Genomic DNA, 27867 nt, shown 5'->3' with positions numbered 1-27867 from the left:
AGTAAACAAGGTATGTGCCAATTGCCAGCCAAGAAGGATGGGTGGAGTACAAGTTAAAATTTAGTGTATTCCCCTGACCAAGTAGTGATTGTGTTGCTAAGGTGGGAGCTGTCACTTTCAGGAATTGAAGGCTGTGTGCACAGTTGAGTGGGTGTTATTTCTACATGGATTGGGTGGGTTTGATTGTGTGTGTGGGGCAAACTGTGGCAAAATTGTGGAGCAGCATGGGGATAAAGGTACTGCTCCAAAGGGGAGACAGGAGTGCTGGTGAGGTGGGAGATGTGGGTAATTGCATGTAGGTGGCTCCTCTGTATATTGTACATCAGGTGGCTGTTGGCTTTGCTGGCCTGAAATGCATCTATATATTTGTGCAGCATGTGTAGGGTGGTTTGGTGCAACTGGAAAAACCTGCCCATATCTGGATGCAGCAGGTGGCTCTTGACTTTCTGCCACAGAACTAGCCTGAAGATGCTGGCCAAACCTATGTACATCAGCATTCATTGAGGTTCCTGGAGGCACATGGTGGCAATGCAGTGTGGGGGCAGCAGGTGGCTGTTGCATTGCCTGCTGGCCAGTTCTCCAGTGCTCAATGACAGAAAGCACTTGGCTGGGGTCTCTGTCATCTTGGCTTGCATCAATTAACATAAGAATTGCTGCCCTGACCCGAACTTGATACTGGCGTGGAACTGTAGCTAGATGAGGAGTAAGGGACCGACAAAATCGTTCCACATCTGTTTCCAAAGTCAGCGTATTCAGTATATGCACAATTCTGGCATCTATTAGCTCTGGCAATAAAGCAGTGTCTTCACGACGCCTGCTCAGTCTTCTACGAATATGCCCAAGAGTGTGCGTAGCAAGCAGCTTTTGGGGTGGTGCTGCTTCTGAAGCTAGTTGGTGTGCTGGCTGGCTGGTCACCACTGCTTGTTGAATGGTGTCCTCAGCTGAGTATGATTGCTGATGTGGCTCAGATTGCAGGTTGGGATGTTGTACTATATGTGGACCACCTTCTGACGCTGGGTTCATTGGGGTTGAGGATCCCGCTGAAGCAGAGTAATCCGATTCTGTTACGTTATTAGTCCTATAATGAAATGCAATGTGGGTATAAGAAAGGGTCACAAAACAAAGTTCAGCCTTGAAGACAGACAGACAAAAAAAAAAAAAAAAAAAAAATAATAGTACAGCAAATGCACAAACTATCATGATTTCCAAGCTGTGGTCTCCAGCTTCTGAAAATATATTACTTAAAATCTTACGAAAGGCATTTCAAGGGAACATTTCAGAGTCAACTAAATACTGTATGTGTCACTCAGGGCTATCGGGTACTCTGTCCCGGATCATTATATTTAAGGGGATGCGGTGCCATAGGTGACTGCTGGCCATTACCCGGTTCCGTGACACTGGGGACGCTAATAGGGAGTATTTACAGGAGAGATTAAAGTCATTGGTGTAATGCAACCTGCGGGTTGCGGTTAAGATGGTGGAAACACCGCTGCAGAGTTTGTTATCCCTAGGGCTGGTAGTAATGGCAGCTGTGGTGGTAGGCCCTCCGCAGGTAGGGCTGAGCCCCGGGGTATGAATGGTGTAGACTTTCGCCGAAGGGAGGCAAACCGTGGTTTTAAGTTAACAGTCTTTACAAACAGTTGGGCTCTTAAATGGCTAGTTCAGGTCCCTGTATTTCCAGTCCCAGTTTGATGACTGTTGCTCTGTCCCCGGCACCCTCTGGTTGGGTACCCTTTTGGCAGTCTCATCTGTACAGCAGGCAGTGTGGACCCTGTAGGGCTGGTCCGTGTCCCGAGCCCTGATCCTCCCGTTACTGCTGATGCCCCTGGATCTGTGGATCAGTGAAGGTCGCCTGACTGGACAGGTATTTGCCAGGCTGCGTGAAGCTGATGCCTGACCTAGGGCTCTGTGCCCTGTCGGTGCTCTGGTCCCAGTGGTACTTGGGTGTACCTACCCTGGCAACCACTCTGTGCCCCTAGGTTACCATTACATGGCCCAGCTCTAGGCACATCTCTACACAACTCTCCTCTTTGTTCCCTCCCACCAGGATATCTAGTCCCCTGGACTTGCTCCGCCCTCTAGGTGGCCATCGATTTGGTGTCTGACTAGCCAATCACCCCTGGTGTGGAGTAGAGCCTGGGATTTTGGTGTGTACTAGTGTTCCAGGTCCCTGGGGGTATGCCCTGCATCCTGGTGAGGATGCAGTACCTAGTAGTGCCAAGTGGTTCAGGAGCCATACAAAATGATAAATGAGAATATTTCCTAGAAACAGTTTGCAATTTTCAGAAAAACAGATCATAGCCCAAATAGTTGTAATCCAACCATCAGGCCCATGAACTGGTTTACGTATGTAGCTAAATTGTGATTTTACCCACATACCACCAAAGAAGTTACATTTATTAAAACAATTGAAGTTTGAAGATGTGAGGTGTGATGAAAGGAGTAGTGATGAGCAAACCTGTTTAATAAAAGGCTTGCCAATTTGAAATTTGGTACGAGCCTGAGCTTCCTTCAGGCTCAGCAAACCTGAGCCCTTCACCCACAAGTTGGTAACATTAGTTATTTTCGACCCACCGAACAGGTTTCTAAAAATGCTTTAATAGCATTTTCTGCTTTAGGATACGATTGTGGTGCTGTTTGGTGGGGGGTGGGTTAAAATCAGTGGACGAGGCTGGGACAAGTCTTCTGGCATGCGGTACCATGTTTTTTTTTCATAACTATCTGGATGTTGCTGGAGCCAAAGTGCAGCAAACATCCACAAGGTTTAGACAGAAGGGCTAATGTGATTCGCTGCTTAAGTCACATGTGACAATTGCGGACATGTTGGCTCAGCGCTGTTTTGTGAATGTGAGATGTTAGGGAAGCAGTCACTGAGGCGGCTAGGCAGCTTAGCTAGGGGAAATATTCTAGCTAGTTCAGATAGATAGGAAAGCAGTAGTCTACAATAGGGAGGTGCTTGTAGGAGGGCTTAGCTATGGGTTCAGTGCTATAACTCTGGAACACTTAAACGGATCCCGGTGATTATGACATTGTTTTTCCTGACATTGTACATGAAAGTAATAAATTTAGGCAGATATTTAGGTTTGTGAAAATTTCGGAAATTTTGCGAAAAGGTATCAATTTTCAAACTTTGAAAATTTATTGCCATAAATCCGAGAATTATGTCACACAAAATAGTTGCTAAATAAAATTTCCCACGTCTACTTTACATCAGCGCAGTTTTCAAAACAATCTCATTAGGAAGTTAGAAGGGTTCAAAGTTAAATCAGCAATTTCTCATTTTTCCAACAAAAATTTACAAAATTATTTTTTTTTTTTTTTAGGGCCCACATCACATTTGAGGTGACTTTGAGAGGCCTAGGCGACAGAAAATACGGAAAAGTGACCCCATTCTAAAAAACTGCACCCCTCACACTGCTCAAAACCTCATCCAAGAAGTTTATTAATGCTTCAGGTGTTTCACAGGAACCAAAAGCAATGTAAAAGTAAAAAATATGAAAATTTTGCTTTAAAAACACAAAAATGTTAGTTTAGCCATAAAGTTTTGCATTTTCACAAGGTAGAAAAGAGAAAATGCACCAATTTATTGTGCAATTTCTCACGAGTACACTGATACCCCATATGTGGTAGTAAAAAAAAAAACAAAAAAAAAAAAAAAAAAAAAACACAACATCAATTGTTTTGGCGCACGGCAGACCTTGGAAGGGAAGTCGCGCCATTTGAATTTTTGAACGCAAAATTAGCTGCACTCAGTAGTTGACGCCATGTCTGATTTGAAGACCCCCTGAGGTGCCTGCCTAAACAATGGAGCTCCCCCACAAGTGACCCCATTTTGTAAACTAGAGCCCTCAAATATTTTTTCTAGATGTTTGGTGAGCACTTTGAAACCCTAGGGGTGTCACAGAAGTTTATAACATTGAGACGTGAAAAGAAAAAAAAAAAAAAAGTCGAAAATTGACCATGGATGCAGATAAGTTATCTGCATCACTGATCACTGCTCGTCGGGACGCTCGGACAGAAAGTGTAGAAATGGACAGGGGATTAAAAAAAAAAAAAATTTATACTCAGTACCCAGAAGATTAGGAGGATCCCTGACCAGAGGAACGGCAGGAGGAATAGAAGGCAGAAAGTGGACAGCTTCTTACAGGAGCAGCAGGCATGAAGTTGGACAGCTCAGAAGACCCAGGAAGGACCCAGCGATTGAGGCAGATGTGATCGGGCCAGTGAAGACCTTGGACAACCCAGTGGAGGCAGGTAGGGAACATTGGCGAGGGAGAGAGTAGAGATCGTGGCAGGGGCCATCGTGGGAGCGCAATACTAGTGGGAGCAGTGGCATCAGCAGCGTGGTACTACAAGTACCAGCCAGTGCATACTGCAGACAACATGTTGGGGAGGGCTTCCCAGACCAACCCTGGCTCATCCTATTCCAACAGAAGTGAGAACTTACGATTTTTTACACACACACACACACTTTTTTTCTAGTTTTTTGGGGGGGGGGACCCCATCATCACTGCACAAACACCGGCACTCCCGCACGCATCATCACCGCACATGCAAGTGTAGCGCCCTGGAGAACCAGGTATAGGTACATACAGGCCCCCGCACAACACCGGTCCCACAAAGGGTTACATCAGCTGACCTGAAACCCTAGCCACCCCCCTCAGGGCAGGATGGACACACCAGTGGGCGGGACCAGGCAGTTGGGAACACCCACCTAGGGGTCTGGAGAGCCCAGGGTGGAGGGAAGAAAAAAAAAAAAAAAAAAGTTAGATTAAGACAGAAGTTTGAAATAGCAGGTCAGGCTGACTGATAGGCGTCAGGGTAAGGGGCCCTCACGTCCCGGCTAGGTGGCAGACGGTAGCCGTAGTTGGCAGGAGACGGTAAGACAGTGCAGCAGAACCGAGGTGGACCAGGACAGGGTAGGAGCCCGCTGGAACCAACACCGGGGACCCAACTGGAAACCGTATGCACAGAGGGGGTACTCTGACCCTGAAGCCAGGACCGTCACAGACGGCCTAGCTAATTAACCAATTGGGTGGGACAGGACCTGTAATCCTGCCCTCAAGTTCCAAAAAGTAGACAACCACCAACCGATAGGCATAGGGCCACAGGCAAGGCCTGTAGATCCCATGGGTCAGTGTCAGATGGGCACGGCTTCCAACAATATTACCGGGAGCAGACTCCTGCGTTCCAGACCGAGAAGTCCATGTTTCTACAAAACAGTGCAGAGGAGAAATACTATAGTTACCAGCCTGGGTGTGGGATCAGGATACACCTGTCTGTGGAACCGGCCACCATCACCTCAGGACTCGTGTACTTTATTCCGACCGTAACATCCCCGGCTTGGCCAGATTCACCGGCCCCTGCAATCACCCTCCTCAGCATAGAGACATTGGGCCCCAGGACATCCATCCCTACCCACGGAGGGGTTAACACCAAGCTGCCATACCATCGCCCCGGGAGCTCCCACAACAGCAGCGGTGGTGCTACATATCACAATACACCGTGGGTGGCAAAGACAACCTACTACACACCCCATACAAAAAAAGTCCCCTTTAGTTGAAGTGATCGCACGACCCCCGGGTCCGGTAGAATCCCTCGAGCCACACAACAGATCCGAGCAGCCTGCTGGCTGGTGTGGGGGTGGCACACAGGCACTACCGCACGCATCACCACCGCACACGCAGGCACTACAGCCCCCCCCCCCCCCCATCACCGCAGACGTAAGGGGTGGACGGACCCCTAGAACGAAGAAGCAGTTTCCCCCCCTGAAGATGCCTCACGCTGGGGTAGCCAGAGATGTTAAAGATGTTGATGTGATGTTATTTGTGTTTTACAGCAATAACGGGTTTCCCCACTAGGTGTCAGGGTGGAACAGTGGTCCCCATGGGAGCAGTATAGTAGAAAGGAGGAGCAGGACAGCCTAGGGGGAGGGTTAGAGGGCTTTGTAGCAGAGTGAGAGTTGTAGTGAGTGAGTGTTGGTGCAGAGAGAAGAAGCAACGGGGCAGAGTGTGGGAGCGACCATGGCAGATAGCCAAAGAGAAAAGGAAAAGTGCCTCGATCAAGAACCAGCAGTGTACGGGTAAGAACCGCAGAAGCATAGACAGAAGCAGAAATTTATGGGCAAAGCCTGTAGTAGCCGGAGTACGAGCATAGTTGAAGAGAATCAAGAGTAGCCGGGTAACGCCCGCTGAAGAGAAATAGGAGCAGTCCCCCGGCAAGAATTGTGATTTGGAAGCTGGAAGATTTGTGTACCGAAACTGTATAGAAGTTATGTGCAATAAAATGCCTTTTGATTCACCAGATTCATGTCTGCGGTGTTTACCTGAGTCTGGCGAAATGCCCCTGCCATCCACACTCTGCCCCACAAACAACACCCCTGTTCTAAGTGACGGCCGGGCCGGGGGTCAGTCTGATGCATAAAGCGGCCATTACAGCAACCCCCCCCCGGCACACAAGCACTACACCCCCCCCCCCCACCCATCATCACTGCACATGCAGCCCCCCCCCCCCCTCCCATCATCACCACACACAGGCATTACCTCAGTGACATCCCCGCTGACAGCGCAAGTCACTTCAGTTGCTGCGTGGAGCTCCCAGGAGTGGCAGTGTTCTATTGACGCTCCAGTCAGCTTCATGTAGCAGAGCTGAAATAGTCATGGGACCTCTGGATTACGTCGGACCTGCAGGGGTATTTAGGGGATTTTAATAAAATGGTGAAAGGGGATTTTTTTTGTCTTTTAGTCAAATAAAGTATTCTTTTGGGTGTATGTTTATTTACTTTCACTTACAGGTTAATCATTGGGGGTGTCTCAGACACCTGCCATGATTAACCCCTTATTACCCCGATTGCCACCGCACCAGGGCAATTCGGGATGAGCCGGGTAGAGTCCTGGGACTGTCACATCTAATGGAAGTGGCAATTCCAGGCGGCTGCTGGCTGATATTGTTAGGCTGGGGGCTCCCCATAACGTGGAGCTCCCCCTCCAGAATACCACCCTTCAGCAGTGTGGCTTTATCTTGACTGGTATCAAAATTGGGGAGGGACCGCATGCAGTTTTTTTTAATAAAATTTATTTTACTGCAAGATATAGACCCGCCCACTGGTGGCTGTGATTGACAGCTGTCTCACTGCAACCACTCAGCGTGGGGGCGTGTCTGACTGCAACCAATCATTGATGCTGGTGGGCGGAGGAAGCAGTGAATACGAGATTGAATAATGGGCGGCTGGCATTTTCAAATCAGGAGAATCCGCCACAGCTTTGTGACAGCCATGCAGTGCCCGTGATCGGTGAGTGAGTGAATTTATATCACTTCTGGGCATGTGTGACGCCCTGGGCAAGCCAGGGGTCACAGGTCATGACACCACCACACCCTACACCCCGGATAGGTACACCAAAGCTACACAAAAATCCTTGTTGCCTTCCTCCAGGGGCTGATGTCCACACCAGGGGGCAGGCCAGGCGGTTGGCTCCGCCCACCGAGGAGGAGTTCACAGCCCTGGAGGCGGGAAAACCAGGCAGAACAGGGAGAGAACAGTGAGAGATCAGTTTAGGGAGAGGAGAGTTAAGAGTGAAGTGGTAGAGGAGCAAGAGAGGAGTAAAAGTGGAAGAGAAAGTGACAGTTGAGGAAGCCTGAAGTTGGTCTGGGTCTGTGCCCCGGACTGAGAACAGCAAGGTTAGCAGACGGCGGTGACCGTCTGCAGGAGAGGCTGCTTGGAGGTTGCCGAAAGGACCGTGGACGGGTGGTGGCCCAGCGGTACCGGAGCGGTATACGAAGAGAAGCCAGCACCATTGGCAGGGGCCTTTCGGATCCCGGCAAGGCTAGGAGTTGCCATGAATTTGCCAAATCCGTCAGTGAAGGGGGACCTCTGGGTCTCCCAACAACCAAGTCCCGATTGAAGGCAACAGTCCAACCGTTAGAGAGACACCGCCACGGCACCAGTTTCTCAGGGCCAGCGCCTGCGGGCAAAGAGGGGCTCCTCCGGCACATATCCAAGCCGGGGAGCGGGTTACCGGTGGGAACCCATCGCTACCAACATTTCATTAGGTGCAGGGACAGAGATAGTCACTGTCAACTACCGGGGAAAAGCAACAGCAGCCGTCCGTGGGAACCAGCTTTCCAGCCGTGTGTTTTACCGAGAACTGTGTCACTGTCTCAGGCTGAGTGAGTACCACAGTGCCGTGAGGCACAGTGCTGCCCCCACGTCCCTGCACCCCACCAAGCCCTGCACCGGCCCTGCCATCCAGCATCCCCCACCTCATCCCTGGGCAAACCACCCCCTACCCACGGAGGGGAGAACTAACAACTTTGCTGCTCCCTGTCACCGCTCCCGGGATCCCCATACAGAGCAGCGGTGGTGTCCATACAATCACCACAACCGTGGGTGGCGTCACGGACAATAAAGTATCCCAAAAACAAACCCCTTTCACTCACGGGCGAGGAGCGCCGCTCGAGTCCCTGGGATCCGGCCCATCGCTCGAGCCACCGAGCAGCAGCAGGCCGCAGCAGCAGCGGCAGCCGGACCCGAGCAGTGGGAGAGCGCAGCGTCCCCTCCTCCGCCCGCGACACATGCTCAGAAGTAAAAACTGGATCCAGTACATGCTTCTGGCATTTGACGCATGCCACCGGATCCGGTGTGCAGAGACATTCATTATGCACCATGCTGCACAGGGCGCTATGTAGTTTTTTGCAGCTAGCAAAAAAGTTCCTCTCTGCATCCTGTGCGGCTGCCAGAGTGATTATTTTTGCCGCAGCCAGAAAAAAACTGGATCAAACGGCAGTAAAGCGGCGCAATCCGGCGCTAATAAAAGTCTGAGGAAAAAAAACACACCTGGTGGCAAAAAAAAAAAAAAAAATATATATATATATATGTTTATCCCCGCAAAGCGCCGGATTGTGCCGCACAGCAAAAACCTGATGTGTGTACATACCCTTACTGGACAGCCTACTCCACTTGATTTCTTTGGCAGCTGCAAGAGGACGGGGCGGGGGCGATAAGACTCATACCTGAGGTGCACATATACTGTCCTGTGATCTCAGGAAGCGGAGGAGTGGGACAACAGAGCCTGATGCAGTTTATTCCACCTAATGTGAACCCAGAGGCATGCAGCTGTATATGTCAGCAGATGAGGAAGAAGGTGAGGCTGTTACATTAGAGATTCCTGCATGTATGTAGGAAGAGTTGCCTAGCCTTGGCTTTTATTGAGACAAAGGATGACTCAACTTTCATTATCTGCCAACATTGTAGACAATGACTAAGTGGAGGTAATAATTCAAATTTGACTACTACATGCATGAGCAGGCACATGCGCAACCAACATGCATTACTGTTAAAATCTCACTGCACTAAAATGCTGACTACCAGGCCTACCCAACTACCAAATCAAACTGCGTCTGTTGCCTTCTTCTCCTGTGATCAATGTGTCGCCCTGGGCAAGCCAGGGGACACGGGTCACACACCACCACACCCCACACTCCAGGTAGGCACATCACAGCTAACCACAAATCCTTGTTGCCTTCCTCCAGGAGTCTGATGATGCACACCAGGGGGTGGGCCAGGCGGTTGGCTGCGCCCACCAAGGAGCTCACAGCTCTGGAGGCAGGAAGTAACCAGGCAGTCAGCTCAGGGACGAGCTTGAGTGAACAGCAGATTAGCCCAGGCAGGGCTTGAGTGCAGTCTAGTCAGGGAGGAGGAAGTGGAAGGAGTGAAGGAGTAGTCTAGACAGGGCTAAAGTAAACAACTAAGTGAAAGTGAAGGAAGGAAAGTAGTAAAGGAGAAAAGCAAGTAAAGTGACAGAAGAGAAAGACAGCCTGAAGGGTCCAGCTTTGTGAGGGCCAGAACAGCAAGGTCAGCAACGGCGGTGGCTGTCTGGAGGGGGACCGTTTGGAAGTTCCTGGAAGGACCCCGTTGGCTGTGTGCCCGGTGGTCTGGAGCAGTGTTCCGAAGGACAGTCAGCACCAGGGCAGGGGCCTCTCGGACCCCGGCAAGGCTAGGAGTCGCCAGATTTGCCAAATCCGTCAGTGACGGGGACGCAGATCCCCCAACAACCAAGTCCCGATTGAAGGCAACAGCCCAACCCGTATTGGAGAGACACCGCCACCGCCACGGCACCAGTTTCTCAGGGCCAGCGCCTGCGGGCAAAGTGTAGAGCTCCTCCGGCCCAGATTGCAGTCGGGGAGCGGGTAACCGGAGGGAATCCACCGCTACCATCAGTCAACACAGGTGCAAGGAAGAGGGACATCACCGTCACCTACCGGGAGTGCAGGTGCAGCCGTCTGTGGGACTGTCCTACCAGCCGTTGGTTTACCGTACAAACTGTGTCCGTGTGTCAGGCTGAGTGAGTACCATAGTGCCGCAAGGCACAGCGCTGCCCTCGCGTCCCTGCGCCCTCCAGGCCCTACACTTTACATCTCATCACCGGGCCCCGGGATCACCAACCCCTACCCACGGAGGGGCAACACAACACCTGGCTGCTCCGTATCACCATCCCCGGGAGCCCCATATTGAGCAGCGGTGGTGAAATCACCACAACCGTGGGTGGCGTCACGAACTATAACAATCCCCACACCCAACAACCCCCCTTTCACTCACGGGCGAGGAGTGTCGCTCGAGAAACCCCGGGATCCGGCCCACCGCTCGAGCCACCACTGAGCAGCTGCCGGACCCGAGCAGAAGGGGTGAGCATGGTGTGCTGACACCCTCCTCCCCGCCCGCGACAATCAACACTTCACAAGCCAAGTAGCTTGTCATTAGTGAGGTTTCACCAAGAATTTTGGCCTGCCAAAAATGTGTAATCTTTACACAACATTCTGCATTAGTGGACAATAGCACCACATTTTCAAGTTTTAGATAGTGATGATCCCTTGAAAGTGTAGACTGCTTAACGTTTATCAAGATGAACAAGTTGTGGATATCCGGTGTCTGCCATCCTAGTCCCACACTATGCAATTGTGTCATGCCAGGCTTCTGTGAGCAAGAGGCAAATTTAGTGTCCCTGAATGCTGTAGCTCCCAGGGAGACGACAGGTTGAATCGCAGATTGTGGTCCGGGACCACAGGAGTCGGGGGACCGGTGGCAGTGATATTGGAGAGGGTGCGACGGACAGACTAGGAAGACTGTCGGCATCAAGACCCCAAAAGGGACTGACCGGTACTGAGCACGGCGGGGTACAGGACCCTAGATCAGGGAAGAGCTTCAAGCGCCTTGATAATTTACGTGGAGGATAGTCTCTTTATGAACTTTCCCCCAAGAGCTCAGAGATTGAAGGCATCAACACAATGCGGGGGATATGGTTCACCAGCGTACACAACCCAATAAAATCCCAAGTGCCAGCCATCAAGAGCACAGCTGCCGTACACACGGGTAGCAGGGCCTTGAAAGCTTCAAACCGAGGGGCCACAATGGTCAAGCAATATGTCCATGGAGGCAGGGTTCTGTACGTACCAAGTGACACTGGTGGGAGTGGGACCTGGATTGGCTCCCTCCGCAGAAAATGCGGTGCCTAGAGACTTTGGTTTACCATCTGTGAATGTCTGCTTATTCCACCTAATCCAGCACCAAGACTACCGAGTAACTCGACCCCTGCACCCTGCTTTCCCAAGGCCAAGTCGAAACCCACACACTATACATCCCCCCCACCCCCACACTGTCCAGGGCATTCCCTACCTGCGGAGGGACTGACACCTTGCTGCCCCACACCATGTGCCCCGGTACTCCCGTCGGCAGTGGTGGTACTCCCCCTTACCGCAACCCACAGGTGGCATCATGAACATTTACCCTCTGTAAATACCCCCTTACATTTGAGTGGCCGCAAGCCCCCTGGTCCGGAGACCCTCGAGCCACAGCAACCCTGGATCCGAGCAGTTCGACTGCTGCAGGGGTAGCACACAAACACCTGAACCTTGAGCAGGTCTTGATTTTTCAAATTAAAATACCGGCCCATAGCCTGTGTGTTGCATAGACTGTACCTCCCTGCCGTTTTAACGCCCTGTGGCGAGGGTGAAATTGTTGGTACTGGACTGCTACATGCTTGAAAGGATTTAGAATGTCAATACTACAAAATAGGTGTTAAATTTATGCATTGTGGGTAGTGTCATGATTCTGGGAGGTAAAGGCCTAGACAGTTCACTGTAGCATGTCTTCCTTTTTCCATTTCTAATGCTGGACCATAGGCCTGTGTTGCATGGACTGTACCTCCTTGCTGTTAATCGGGAGGGGTGCAAATTATGCTACTGTACCCCTGGAAGGATTTTTAATGTCTAGACTACTACATACGGTAGGTCTCCAAGTTGTGTCTGGTCTGTACAGGCAGGGGTTTGGGAGCACCAGCCCTACACCTGTCATCCACCCATTTCTTCTGTCAATAGCCTAGGAAGCTAATGGCTAGGTCAAAACAGTGGTGCTGGACTGTAAAATGTATTTTGCAGTTTTGGAAGTTTGACCTTACCCTAAAGGTGTTCTGTGCCTTACGTTAAGCCTCATAAAATTTTGACTTTGTCTACAGCAGATTTCACATGACATGGTAAAATCTGCTGCAATTCTGTACAAAAAAAAAAAAATATAAAAAAAATTTTTTTAAAAAAGCTACATCATTGGGATGCAGATTTTGATGCTGACTTTTCCCCTATGGAAAACCAGTAACAAGTCTGGTACATGGGAATGTACCTGAAGGCAGGGTTAGACTTAAGGGTTCTTTACATGTTACGACATCGCTAGCGAAGTCTCGAGTGATAGCACTCGCCCCCGTAGTTGGTGAGATGTGGTCATCGCTGCCATAGCGAACATCGTTTTGGCAGAGTCACACGCACATACCCGTTCTGCGATGTCGCTGTGGCCGCCGAACAATCCCTCCTTCGAGTGGGAGATGCGTTCAGTGTCACAGCGACATCACAAAACAGGCGGCCAATAGAAGAGGGGCGGAGATGAGCGGCCGGAACATGCCGCCCACCTCCCTCATTGCCGGTGGACGCAGGTAAGGAGATGTTAGTCGCTCCTGCGGTGTCACACATAGCGATGTGTGATGCCACAGGAACGACGAACAACCAGCGGCATGCACAATCACCGTTATGAAAAGGAGCGACGTGTCAATGAACAACGATTTTTGTGATCGTTGATAGTCGCTCCTAGCTGTCACATGCTGCGATGACGCCAACTACACCGGATGTGCGTCACAAACACTGTGACCCCGACGATATATTGTTAGCGATGTCACAGCGTATAAAGCACCCTTTACAGTATGTGCTGGAGGAGTTACATTGAACTGACAGTAGATGGCGCCGTCCCATCAGTGCATAGTTAATGTTATGCATGTTTTGTCTCCATTAGGTGTGCCACCCCTGCAGCAGTCGAACTGCTTGGATCTGGGGTTACTGTGGCTTGAGGGTCTCTGGCCCCGGGGGTTTGCAGCCACTCGAATGAAAAGGAAGTATTTACAGGGGATAAATATTCGTGATGCCACCTGCGCATTGCGGTAAGGGGAGTACTGCCGCTGCTGATAGGACTACCGGGGCTGATTGTGTGGGGGCAGCAAGGTGCCAGTCCCTCCGCAGGTAGGGAAGGCCCCGGACAGTGTATGGTGAGTGGGTTGCGGCTTGGCCTTAGAAAATCAGGGGTCGAGTTACTCACTGGTAGTCTTGGTGCTAGATTAGGTGGAATAAGCAGACACTCACACGTGGTAAAGCAGAGTCTCTAGGGGGTGGGGGGAGCCTGTCCAGGTCCCACTCCCACTGGTGTCACTTGGTAAGTTTGGAGCCCTGCCTCCGTGCACAAATTGATTGACCTTTGTGGCCCCTCGGCTTGAAGCTTTTGGGGCCCCGCTACCCGTGTGTATGGCAGCTGTGCTTTTGATGACTAGCACTTGGGATTTTAGTGGGTTGTGTGCTTTGGAGAACCCCATCCCCTGTGTTGTGCTGATGCCTTCAATCTGAGCTCTTGGGGAAAATTCATAAAGAGACTATCCTCCACAGGTTAATCATCAAGGTGCCTGAAGCTCTTCCCTGATCTAGGGTTCTGTACCACACCTATGCTCTGTACCTGTAAGATAATTGGGCTTTCTGGTGCAGACAGTCCTCCTAGACAGCGTCCGTTTAACTCCTGTCCAGTGTTGCTGATACCGGTCCCCGACTCCTGTAGTCCTGGACCACCATCTGCGACCCAACCTGTCGCCTCCCTGGGAGCTCCAACTCCCCAGCTCTTCACTCTTTGAGGTCTACTACTGAACTGTTTGTCTCCCCTCCCACCAGTCTGCCTGACTCCTGGGTGGGCAGCCATGCTCCAACGTAACCAACCCACTGGTGTGTGTACAGGTCATGGTGTGAAGTGTGGGATTGGTAGTGCAGATGTTAGTGACACTGTTGGGAACCTGGAACCTTTTTTTGGGTGACAGGATGCAGTTCCCTGATGTATTCAGGGGCACTACATATGCACTTTAATTTGTCCAGAGAGTTCCTATTCTATCCCGATGTATAAAGTGAACTTGGTACATGTCCAACACCAGAATAAGTTTTCCTAATTTTGACAACTATGAAATCAACTGTATGACCAGCTTTTGATATTCTACACTGCAACACAAGAAAAGTACCCCAATGGATCTACCTCCAGGGAAATGTGCAAATGCCAAGTCCCTGTTTAAAGAAACCTCTCTAAGCCATATTGGAGCGGATGGAGGGATTATTTACTAGAGGGGAAAGGAGGTTCTCACTAAAACCCGACTGCTAAATATCCTCAAGGACTGACATGACAACCCAGTTTTTTGGTGGCCATTTTGGCAGAGAAAAAAAAAAAAAAAAAAAAAACAAATTAGCCAAAATCTGACTTCTTACTAGAAGGGAATGGAAAAGGATTTTCACTAGCATGTCAAGATGTTGTCAAGTTCTATAAAGCCTGCTTCACACGCTAAAATATATTTTACGATGTTTCGGCGGGGTCACGTCGTAAGTGACGCACATCCGGCATCGTAAGGTACATTGTAGTTTGTGACAGGTACGTGCGATTGCACGTTGAACTGTTCATCGCATACATATATCGTACCTTTCTATAAATTTTACACGTCGGATTGTTCAATGTTCCGGGAGCAGCACACATCGCAGCGTGTGACACCACGGGAACATTGAACAGATCTTACCTGCCTCCTGCAGCTCCCGACATGCACTGTGGAAGGGAGGTGGGCGGGATGTTTACGTCCCGCTTCTATTGGCCGGCTGCCGTGTGACGTCGCTGTGACACCGAACGCCCCTCCCACTCCAGGAAGTGGACGTTTGCCGCCCACAACGAAGTCATATGGTTGAATAAGTACGGACGGGGGTAATCGTATGTGCGGCACGTTCGACAAATTGAACGTGCCACACATACGATGGGGGCGTTGCAAAATCGCATACGATATTGTATGCAAATTGCAATGGGTAAAGCAGGCTTAAGGCAGCAAGAAAATGCCACCACTCCACAGTATCAGTACCTGGAAGAGTCTGGAGCCTAGTCTGAATTGATATGATTTGTCCTCTTCAGGAAACAAATTGCAACAAATTTATAGTTGCTGCCACTGATCATTTCTCCAAGTGGACTGAAGCAACAGCTGTTCCAGACAAGAAGTGCCATGTCTGTAGCAAAATTTTTACACCATTATTTTCTGCCTTGGATGTATGGACACTGATTAGCAACCAGTGAAAATAGTTTGTAAACTTTATTAACCTTGGAGCATTTTCAAAACAGATCACCGCATTCCATCTGCCTACCACCCACAAATGGCCAGTGGGAACGTAACAAGCGAAGACTCAAAAGAATCTTAGTAAGCTTGTCAATGACCAAGGAAATAACTGGTACCAGTTCATCCCTAGTGTTTTGTATGCTCTCCACACATCAGTCCATGCAAGCACCAAGTGCACTTCATTTGAGGTCATGTATGTACAGAAGGCTAAGCTTACTATGGAGCTCAATCCATCAGAAAATGACACTCCTTCCTGTCCCTTTCAGATGATGCCAACCCTGATGTGCCAAGTACACGCATCCATTCTTCAAAAGCTCTACTCAACTATCAGTACCAACATCCACTCTGCTCAGGAACACCAAAAGTGTGTGATTGATTACTGACAATAGCAACAAAGAAATATCTGCTGGTACTATAGAAAAAGCCCGGACGCCTGCCCTGAAAGGGCTCAAGGGAGGGCAACATGACTGAGGAGGGATGCTAGGCCTGAGGATTAGCAAGGGGTTAATGTGCAGGGTATTTTGTGCGGGAAAAGTGGGAGGTGGAGTTATAGGGCTGTGGGGCCATGTAATTGGTCAGGGGGTTGCTAGTGTAGGGGAGTATATATTATATATATATATATATATATATATATATAGCTGGATTAGGAGGTGGGAGGTCATTCATTACCTGAAGACGTCTGGAATTGTTTGGATCCTGGAGATGGTGGGAATCGTGGCACAGATGAAGAGGCCCAGCACGTCCAGCAGTGGATGGAGAAGCAGCTGCAGCGATGGTCCGGGGACGTCGGCGGCGCTGAAGATGGGACCACTCTGCCTCCGAAGCGGCAGCAACTACTGAGCGCCTCAGCCTGGAGACGACTGCAAGGAGCCGGCAACGGGAGAGGAGCCCCAGCGGAGGACCCACGGCAGCGGTGGCGGCGGACCCAGGAGACGGGACATCGCGGGGCCTGGGCCAGAAGTCGGGCACAGGCTGCAAGGCGGTGAGTGCTGTAGCCGGCTCCCCTTCACTTCCGGGTCGCAGTGGTCAGTGGTGACGTGCGCGTTGCGGGGGCGTGACCCAGCGCGGTCACCCGACCGGCTGGGCTCACCCGATGCGCAGCGGTCATGTGGGGCCGGCGCGGTCACGTGGAGCCGGCGCGGTCACGTCCACATGGCTCGCTGGGCGGTCATGTGCCCGGCATCATCCAGGAGGCGCGGCCTGCACGTCGGTGCGAGGCCCTCTGATGGCACGGTCACACGGCTCAGTGACGTGTCAACTAGCCATCAGCAGCAAGGAAGGCGGCCGGCACATCCGTGCAGGGCCTGGCCAGCAGGGGGTTCACGGCAGAAGTCGTCCAGCGGAGTGGGTGAGTGATACCCCTGATTCCACCCGCTATCCAGATTGCAGCGCGGGGGTCACCGTAGCGACTGGGCGGTGCGGCCTCATGACCCGAGGCGCAGTTATGGGGTCAGGCATTGCATTTAGGTGCCCCTCCCCCCAGCGTTGAGGTCACGTTGCCCAACAGGGGGCGGTCATGCGATCGGCTGCATATTCCGGAAGGTGCGGCCTGTGCAGCCGCGTAGGGCCCGGCCAGCAGTCCAGCGGTAGCACGTGATGGGGCAACATCGGAGAGCTACGGCGCGGGGATTTGGCGTGACAACCTGGGTGGCGCGTCTGCGTGACCCGGTCACGTGGTCCGGTGTTGCCGTCGCGTGCCCCTGGCATCTGGTGCAAGATTCAGGAGCTGCGCCCAGCACGGTTATTGTAGCGGATCCAACTATGGATATGGATTCCCACAGGCAGCAGGAGCGCACCCCCCTCCCCCCCCCCCCAAGCTGTGGCTTCGAGCCGGTGACCTTTCGCCAAGCGTCCCCGGATGGCTGTTTAGTCCGGGCGCTTTCAGTGCGGCCCAGGAGGGCTGCATCCTGCGTCTACCTGTGGAAATGATGGCGGAGGACATGCGACGGCTGTTCCGTGGGATTCCATGGAGTCAGCCTAGTAAATTAAGGCTCACTTATAACCTTGTATTACTGCTTGGATTAGGGTGGGTAGTAAGGGTGTCGATATGTACGATTTCGGGTGCAATAGGGCGGTAGTTTGTTTGTCAGCGGGTTTCGGCAGGAGGTTGGGGGCCCTGTTACAGTGTTGAATTTTGTACGGGAGTGGTTGCTCTGTGCTCCCGGATGCCTTGCTATGCACTTCATGAGCGTTGGGGTTTTTCATGATAGGGTGTTTATCTCTAGGTGACGCCATTGTTTATTCTGGTTGGCCTAATTGCGCTTGCATATTTTGGGTGATTTTGTATGATTGGGTGATTTCCTGGTGGTTCGCGACTAATTCAGGTGTAAGTCGGCGGTGGGGCGGAGTTTGAGGCAGGTATACGAATACTTTCAAAGGGGTGTTGGATAGCAGAGTTCACGGCAATTCCATGGTTTATGTAATGTTATGGGAGTCTTTTAGCTGAAGGTTTATTGCGGTTCATAGTATTTGATAAGGGTTCGATGGTAGTCCACAGACATGGTGGCCCGTTCTGTGGGGGTGCATTTGCATTTGGCGGCTTACTCTTGAGCGTTGCATGGGGTGTGTGCCATTGCTGGTGGGAGGTGAAGGGGAAGGTGGTTGCGTTTCACGAGGGGGTGCTTTATATTCTATAGGCATCGGCCTGAGTCCGGTCCTCCGACGGGGGTTGTGAGAGTACCGGGTGGGGGTTTCAGGTTTATTGGGCGCGGCATGTTTTGTTGCGGCCAGATGTTAAGGTAGTTATGATTGGGACAGCAGTTCTTTGGAGATCTGTCCTCCCTTGCGGCGGTTGACGACACCTCCCTGGGGGTCTTGAAATTGACTGTTCACCTGTATGCGTTGCCCAGTCTAGCCGTCTATTAACAAGAGTAATAGGCGATGTAAAAATAAAAAAAAAAAAAAAAAAAAAAAAATTGTTGCCTTTGTCTGTAATCGGGTTTTCAGTGTTTGTTTACGATGTCTTTCGGACAAATATTGTGTGGAGCGGAAGTTTTATGGTTGCTCAATGTCTGGTTATTGTGGTCCATGGTCCGAGTTCGGTTGGGGGATTATCCAATATTCAGGATGGTCGAGTGTTTATTTTCTGTTTCTGGGACAACCTGGGACTGCTACGCCGTTTCTTCATGCCCAGGGTGTACCTGCGGAGTTAGCATGTGTTTGATAAGTCGATGTGTTTGGTTCATCTAGGTAGGGCCCTATGTCTGAGGTCAGGTCACGGGCCATTATCAGGCTCCAGTGTATGTCGTGCTACTGTTTTGTGGTCAAGTTTGGCTTATTGCCTCCGTGTGTCTACGTGCCGTTTGGGGGCCTTTGCAGGATCTGCGGGTTCATGGGGAGATTACGGGAGTCTGCTAGCAGTGTCTGCACAGGGGCAGTTTTAACAAGTTTTATGCGCGTGGACTGGTATGCGGTTCTTAGTAGGGTTGCCGGCTTAACGTTGGCAGACTGTATCGGGCGGCATTAGTTATGGCAGTTGATAGTAGCTCCGCAGGAGTTTATTATAAGATTAGGTGGCTCTCGTTTACGATGGGCTTGGGGTTTCTTTCGGGTACAGCTGGCTTGGCTTTGCCTTATGGATATATGGCTCGTCTTAGAGTGTTTCTTCCTGGTGCCCCCGGATAGGGGGCTCGGGTAATGTGGCGGTGTGAGGAATAAGTGACATTGGGGTTGGGTGATCCAGTGTGTGGATTATTGGTGTCGGGGGGCCTCCGATTGGCGACTTGTGGGATTTTCCAGCTAGCTAGTGCTGATGGCGGGTTGTTCCATTTGTTGGTTATGCTGATAGATCGTGGGGCATGTTGTGGGTTTGCCGATTGTCAGGCGGTGGTATAGCCCCTCCCGACATTACATTGCCAAGTGGTTACATTGGTCTTACGTATTTGTTGGGACCGGCAGGTATTGCGGGCACACAGTTGTGCGGCGCAGCTGTGGGTGAGGTATCGAAGTAGTGAGCGAGTAGGTCGCAACTATGCCATTACCTCCCTTAATGTCAGGCTGGATGGCAGGGGCAGCCAGTGCGGTGTGCACTGACTCTTATGGTTTAAGGACCTGGTAATCGTCTGGGGCGGTGCCCTGTTTGGGAGGGGGGGGGGGGGGGGGGTGTTTTGTGGCGCTTTAAGGCTGAGTGGCAGACAAGCACCAGGCACCTGTCGGGGCAACGTTTGACAGTTGGCCCTGGCTTATGGTGCCTGCAATTTCGGAGAAATGTGGTGTTTGAGTTTTCCTGGACTACGGGTTTAGTGGGAGTTGCTGTTCTCTCATTTTGTGAGTAGTTTTGAGTCTGCAGTTTAGCGGGGATTGGGCGTGGTGTGCAGTTGGCTTTGATGAGAAGTGCACGGTGATACCAATGAATAACTGCGGTCATGTGCCCCTTTTCCGGGGCTTTGAGCAATATGTGGTGGTCAGAAGGGTGTATTCTGACTTAGTTTTGGGAAATAGTCTGGTGTTGGGAGTATCGTTACACATTGGTACATAGTTAAGGTCTTTTCGTCAGGCTGGTGGTCGGTTTGACTGTTTTCGGTTCCGGGTTGTTGTGACTTCAGGGTGGAATGGTTTTGGCTATTGGGCTGGGTGGTGTTTCAGGATCGGTGCGATCAAACACAGTTTACGGGAACGGCAGCGTTTTGGTACGGCACATGGGTGGAGGAGACGCGGTCGCTGAGGCATCCGAGGTGCTTGATTCGTGACATCGGGCCTGATTGCCCCGGGCCATTTCTTCTTGCCTGGGTGCCGTGCTCGTGCCGTTGTTCACAGGGGCATGACTGCCTAGTGGTTTTATTACTGGGTATGTTTTAGGAATCTGTCAGAGGTTGGGGAAACAGTGAAGGTTGTTTTGTTTCCAACTATAAGGGTTGGCTTTGTTGAATTACCAGTTGATGGGTAATTTTAGGAGGCGCCTGCAGTGTAGCTGTCTCAACGAGGCAGAGCTTGCCCCTTAATCCATGGAGATGTAGGCGGCGGCTCTGGTGGCTCGTTGGGGACTGGTCGCACAGGCGGTACATAGGATCGGACGATGATGTCGGCTAGTTGCAGGTCTTGGGGGCAGCTGACCTTGTTGTACTGGTGGCTTGGTGCTGGTTGGCATCGTGAGGTCTATTGGGGGTTATTTTGCTCGCTTGGCATTGGTCCCGCAGTATTGGTTGCTCGACCCGAGGAGTCTGCTCGGGTCGGGGTTTTTGGTGGTGGGGCTCGCACGTACAAGGTGTCATACATGCTCGCTGTGGCGGAAAGGAGGGGGTATTTGAAGTCGGTGGATTGCACAAAGAGCAGGGGGGAACCCAGTGCAGGAGCGGGTTACCCCTGGTGTGCAATGGTATGGTTGGTGGGACCCTGCTGTGCTGGGTCACAGCAGGGCATGTTGATGTGCTGGGTGTCCTCGAGTCGGTGTGGTGCGGCTGAGGGCACATGGTGGAGCTGGTGTTGCAATCATGTACAAAGGGACTCTTCACTTACCCCCCCTCCTTTGCTGGTGGTTATGTTTTTGGAGTTATTTACTATATTTATGAATAAATGTTATTGATTATTTTGGTGTTAATAAACGAGGCTGCTGTGGCCTTTTACATCCAATGTCACGCAGTCCGTGTCTTATTTTGAGTGGAAAAGTGGTGAAAGGTGGATAACTGGTTTGGGACAGAACGGCAAGTTAGGGCCGTCAGTCAGACTTTCCCAAGTCATGTTTATAGCAAGAATCAATGCCATATTAATCGTATGGGTTCAAAAATGGAATCATGCTGGGTTGGACCCCATTTAGTTGGGGGAATCCTTGACCAAGGAACGAGTAAAAACTTAAGTGACAATACACTGGGCAACATCTTCCATGCCAGCAACCTTAAGATTTACCAGGATGACCAAAAAAAAAAAAAAAAAAAAAAAAAAAAAAAAATTCTCTACCGCCCCAGTCCCCTGATGTCCCAGTGACAGTACCACACAAACAAACCAAGACTTCCAACCCACCATGTACTATGGATGCACAAGAGTCCTTGGACAATTACAGCATACATATAAAACTAGGTGGTGATGGGAATTGTTACTTCTGGCCCATCAGCTAGATCAGGGGTGGGCAATTAAATTTCCCATGGGGCCGCATGAGAAATTGGGATTAGTTTAGAGGGTCGGACTAATAATTAACTCCGTTCTACCCAATATACTACATCACTACACCCCCTATACTACACCAGTAATATACTATACCCCCATATAGTACACCTGTAATATACTACAACCCCATATAATACACCTGTAGTACTACAACCCCATATAATACACCTGAATTATACTACACCTCCATATAGTACACCCCCATATACAACACCTGTAATAAAACTAGATCACTACACCCCCATGTACTACACCACTATATACCCACACACACACACACACACACACACACACACACACACCACACCTGTAAAACTATACCACTACACCCCCAGTATTAGTCAGTCCCCCCCTCCCCCATTGTCCCCTCCTCAGCTTATCAATTACTACTTACTTCTCCCTTGTTATTATGACAGTCCTCAGGCACCTCCGTACAGGCCCCCCACTGAGCTGCTCCTTCTGTTGTACGGGCCCTGGCTGCGCTGATGCTCTTCTCCGAGGGGCCCCCACCGCTGCCTCTCTGATAAGGCCCCTGCTGTGCCGCTCTTCTCCTGCCGGCTGGGCGGGAACTTTTGAAATTACACACGCGCGCGCAGTACTGATAACATCCCAGCGTGCGTCACAGAGAAAGTGCCGGCAGGGAACAGAGGAGAGATTCCTGCGTTCCGCTGCCTGCACTGACTGTGCGGACCTGCAGGATCTCTCCCTGCCCGGCACGCTGCAGCCCGGCTCCACTGCACCGGCTGAAGACGGGCGGGCTGGTCACAGAGTAGGCGGGCCGGATGTGGCCCGCCCCTTGCCCAGGTCTGAGCTAGATGCTGACAGGAACAGAGGAGAATTCCTCCCTTCTCAGATAAATTCAATGTCACACCCCGGGGCAGCCGAGCTGCTCGGATCCGGGTGGTCTGTGGTTCGAGGGGTCCCGGAAAAATAAAATTAAAAAAGTCTGACTACACCACTCGCTGTTTACGGCCAGGGATGATAGGGCCGCTGCTGCAGGTTCCCACTGAGGATGATGGATGGGGCAGCGTGGATGGTGGAGCCCTCCGCGATCAGGGCTTTTCCCCAGGAGTACGTGAAGGATTAATGTGGAGGTGCACAGCAATTAGGCAGTCCAGACAAAGGGAAGTTTGATTGTGTTTACTCACTGGTTTGACGCCCTGAGACGTACTGGATTCCAGGTGCGCCTGTGTCCTGATGGCTGTGGCTGCCAACCTGGTGCCACTCTCCACCTGTGCACTCCCATGTATGTGGGTCCTCCCTGGCGTGGAGCACTTGGAGGTCCTCCTGGTGTCTGGGTCCTGCCACAGGCAGCTTGGACTATGTAAGGGAAATGTCCCAGCCACCACTTTGCTGCTGATGCCTCGGACGTTAAAGAGTGGCAGATGAGTCCTGGAAACCCACCCGCCTGGCAGAGTTAACAGAAGGCTTGAAGTCAGTGTCAGTTCTGAGGATCTGCATCCCTTGCGTGCAAAGTGCTGTGATGTCCACCCCACAGGGTCACTGTCCTTGGGGTTTGCTCTCACTCCACAGCTACTTTCCTTCTCTGAGTGGCTGTTCTTACAACTCAGGTATTTGCAGTGTCTTTCCTTCTTTGTCAGTCAAGAGGCAGTCAAGAGGCGGCCCGCGGGCCACATCCGGCCCACCTACTCTGACCAGCCCGCCTGGCTCAGGGCGTCCTTGCTGGCCGATCAGTGATGAGGGCAATCTGACCTTTTTTCCAGAGCTCCAGGCGGCCGGGGGTCAGATTGCCCTCATCACACGCTGCGTGCTGGGCAGGGAGGGATCCTGCAGCGCCGCACAATGTAGGCAGCGGAACGCAGGAATCGCAGGCTCCGTGACCCTGGCAGTGTCTTTAAATAATGAAGGGGGAGATTATGATGGGAGTTCTAGTTAATATTAAGTGAGAACTGTGATGTCACCTGTGGTATTTTGTGGCTATGAGGCTGCGCTTCAGGTTCCCCGGGGCAGATGGTAATGGCGCAGCTGAGGTAATCTCTTGCCCCAGTGCATAGTATCAAAGTCTATTTTGGGAGCCTGGTGGACTTCAGGGTGTGGGGCCAGGATATGGATATTAACAGACCAGCACAGCAGTTTCTTTACCTCCTTCCTTTTACTCTGCAACACCCAGTGAAGTCCTGGGAGGCCGGTACAGATTGTGGTAGCGATCTGGTTGTCCTGGAAGCAGTTGGGGGGGGGGGGGGTTAACTCCCTGGCCAGGTGAGTATTGAGGCCTTCTCCCTACACTTTCTTCTCTTCGTTGAGCCACTGCAGCGGGGTCCTGTAGGAGGCCCTCTCTGCTGGGACTTTTGGTACTTCCCGTTCCCGTATGGTAGGCTGCTCGGGCCTTCACTAATGCCACTCTGCTGGAGACAACACCGGGCCCCTAAAGTGCGGCTGTACCTTCGGGTTGTTTTGGGGCCAGGAGACCTGCAGTCCTCCTGCCCTTCGGAGTCAGTGGTTGCCAGGGTGCTTGAGTCCCGGTAACCAAATCCGATGTCCGATTTTTAACGTTTTCTTCTGAGGCGTGCTGCTTCAGCTCCGCTCTCCCCAGAATCTTCCTCCTGTGCCTCTCTGCAGACCTTGCTTTTCTGGGCTGAGCCATCTTAGCCCCAGACCCCAGCTCGCATGTCTGCACTACTCCGGTTCCTCACTCAAACTCCTCTCTCCTAAGCCGTCTGCTTTCTACTTCTGACTGGACTAGACTCCTTTCAACTGTCACTTTTCTCTGACAAGACCTGGCTGGTTCTAACTGATTCTCCTCACTACTCCTCGCCTAGGTCAGAGCTCCTCCTGCTGACCTGAGTAAGAACTGCATTGTTTGTAGGTAATTACTGGCCAAGGGACTTCCAGGCTTAGTATTGACCTTTGTGGGACAACACTATTGTGGCAACCAGACCACTGGGGCGCCACATGCATACATATATACACTTTAGCATTAGAGAAAAATCTGATCTACAGCAGCACAAACACCAATATTCTGGCCTGAAAAGGTATAGTCTAGCCTAGGCTACTTTACACCTCATGGGGTATATTCTGGCCAGGAGGATTATGATCTAGCCTAGGCCAATTCATGCCCTGGGTTATAGTTTGGCCTAGGGCCTAGGCCCCAATATACCCAGTGTATAATCTGGCCTAGGTAACTAAACCTGGTATAGTCTCAGCAGGGGGTTAGGCTACATCCGCACATTGCATCTTTGTGTTCACAAACTGCAGCCAAACTGCACATTGTCAGAGAGCCTGAAATGTCACAAAAATGCTTGAAATTGTAGGTGAGTTTTTGGTGCGTTTTTCACCAAATGCGTTTTTGCTGCATTTTTGTGACAAATGTTGACAAAAACGCAGGAAGAATGAACATGCATTTTTTTTGGCACAAACATTTGACAAATAAAACGCTGACAAATAAACTGTAATGTGCGCATGACAAATCTGACTTCTCATAAACTTTGCTGGGAAGTCAAATGTCCGAAAGTTCTGACAACAAAACTGCACCAAAAAAACGCAGTGTGCGCATGTAGCTTAAATCTGGCCTGTTACACTGGCACTTGACAGCCGATTTATTCAGCCATCAATTGCCTCTAACAGCTGCTGCGTCAGATCCAGCTGAAGCTGATCCAGTAAAATGCAGCTGTTTCTATGGAAGCAGCATTTCACATGCAACGACAGGAAGTACATTACTAATCCTGCCCATCAGCACCTCCATAACATGATCACAGGGCACAGACTGGGTGTCATGAAAGCCGGGGTCAGCTGATAACCCTCACACAAGCTTGTCTTCAAAATCTTCCTGTGAACACTGGCTGTGAGCTGACATTCATAGGAGATTGTGTTTTTCTATACAGAGCAGTACTGAAGCACTGCCCTGTATGGCACAGGTGATCAGATATTCACAGCAAGTCCCCTATGGGAACTATTAAATACGGGACTAACATGTAATCTCAACCCTATTTTAAAATGTGCAATTTTTATTAATATTCATTAAAATGTACCCACCAACAGACACACAAACATAAAAGAGAATGGATCACGTTATCCTTGTAAATAACCAAGGAGTTTTATATACACACACTCACTTTAGGAAAGGGAAGGGAAACTAATATAGCCCTATAAGGGTAGTGTATCCCTACCTAACAACGGAGGGTATGACACCATAAGTTACCGGGCGCTCCCGTTCCACGTCGGCTCTCCCTCTCCCTGACCCTGATATAGGGATGGGATGCAAAGCCCTATAGTGATGCTTGCACAGTACAATATATACGAGTTCCCAATTGGTAATACTACGCCTGGATTCCTGCTTCTCAGGGAAGTAATTCATCTTTTCTCCCTGTTATACTATATTATATAGAATATGATTGGAGCAACCTTTTCTATTTTGCAGTAATTTGCAGGGGTGTTTGTATCCCATTTTTCTTTCAGCTCCTGGGGTATAATGGGGAGATTATCTGAGCCCCTTGTGATATGACTCTAGGTGACTAATGTACTTTTGGGGTATACCACCCTGTAACATATGTGGTTGTAAATAACTCTTCTGGATCACTACCTTGCATAAAGATAATTAGGAATAGAAGTCTATACGTCTTGTACAGTGCTAGTATCATGAATAAGAATTTCTGGTTATAGATCAGTAAATTGATACCTTCTTGGTCTAAGAAAAACAACATAAGGCTATATGCGCACGCTGCGTTTTAGGCCGATAAAAACGCACAAAAACGCACCTGCGTCAAAAAAACGCATCAAAAAACGCATGCGTTTTTACCTCGATTTGGTGCGTTTTTGATCTCTGCGTTTTGCTGAGTTTTTTTCAATGCATTGCACGGGCGGAAAACGCAGAAAAGAACTGACGTGTCCATTTTTTTCAAGCTCAAAAACGCAGCTTAAAAAAAAAAAAAAAGTGCAGACAGCAAAAATGAAAACTCAGACTTTGCTGGGGAAGCAAAGTCATGCAGTTTTGAGACCAAAACCGCACCTGATAAATGCGCAAAAACGCCGCGAAAAACGCACATAGCCTAAGGAGGAGTATTACCAATTGGGAACTCATATTGTACTGTGCAAGCACCACTATAGGGCTTTCCATCCCATCCCTATATCAGGGTCAGGTAGAGGGAGAGCCGACATGGAACGGGGGCGCCCGGTAACTTATGGTGTCATACCCTCCGTTGTTAGGTAGGGATACACTACCCTTATAGGGCTATATTAGTTTCCCTTCCCTTTCCTAAAGTGAGTGTGTGTATATAAAACTCCTTGGTTAGTTACAAGGATAACGGGATCCACTCTTATATGTTTGTGGGTAAATTTAAATGATTAATAAAAATTGCACATTTTAAAATAGGGTTGAGATTACATTAGTCCCTTTTTGAGCACTCTACCCATCTATTTAACTGTTTGTTCTTGAACTAATCCCATAAAAAAAAAACAAAAAAAAAAAACTTTGGGTATAGTACTGTAACTACTATTATCCATAACAACTTACTGGTTATGTGCCATGACAGGTCAGAGATTCCAAATTCCAGTACAGATATCACCAATGCTTCCTTATGCGCAGGTAGACGAGGGCAGAAGACTGATCTCACCAGAATTAGTCCCTTGCAGAGCATCAGTTCACCAAGTAACCTGTGAAAACATTTTGCAAATCAATCATTAAAAATCCTGCAGAATTTGACGAAAGGTAAACCAAAAAAATACATTAAACCTACAAGAAGAAGAGTCATTATAAAATGTCAGACATGTACAAAAAAAAAAAGTCTTCCATCAGCAAAAAAAAAAAAAAAAAAAAAAATTTTTAATTCAAATTACCTACAAAATGGCTCAAAAGTACAGCAAATGATTGGTTATGGAGCAAAGTAGATGATGGCAGCAAAGTAGATGATGGCAGAATAGGGGGAGGTAGGAGTGCTTCCCCAAATATACTACTAAGTGTTCCGACTATATAAATGCAATCTACAATACCACTAACAGGTGGATATGTAGAGGAAAAAAAAGTGCATAAGAATGGTAATTCATAAAAATATCATTGATAATGACTAGGGATAATAGAATATCACAAATATTCAGCAAAATTCGGCTT

At 50.1% G+C, this 27867-nt stretch overlaps 1 protein-coding gene across 1 annotated transcript; it reads right to left on the bottom strand.

Moving 5' to 3' along the window:
• On the bottom strand, positions 1-27403 carry LOC142296925 (uncharacterized). The gene is made up of 2 exons (XM_075341058.1): positions 27274-27403; positions 1-1078 (listed from the first exon to the last, which is right to left on the bottom strand). The coding sequence occupies exons 1-2, from the start codon at positions 27285-27287 to the stop codon at positions 118-120; spliced, it is 975 nt and encodes a 324-aa protein (XP_075197173.1). The 5' UTR covers positions 27288-27403; the 3' UTR covers positions 1-117.
• Positions 27404-27867: the final 464 nt, after the last annotated feature.

This window comes from Anomaloglossus baeobatrachus, chromosome 1, assembly GCF_048569485.1.
Source record: "Anomaloglossus baeobatrachus isolate aAnoBae1 chromosome 1, aAnoBae1.hap1, whole genome shotgun sequence".
NCBI classification, from domain to species: Eukaryota; Metazoa; Chordata; class Amphibia; order Anura; family Aromobatidae; genus Anomaloglossus; species Anomaloglossus baeobatrachus.
This window is presented reverse-complemented; position numbering and strand designations above follow the sequence as displayed.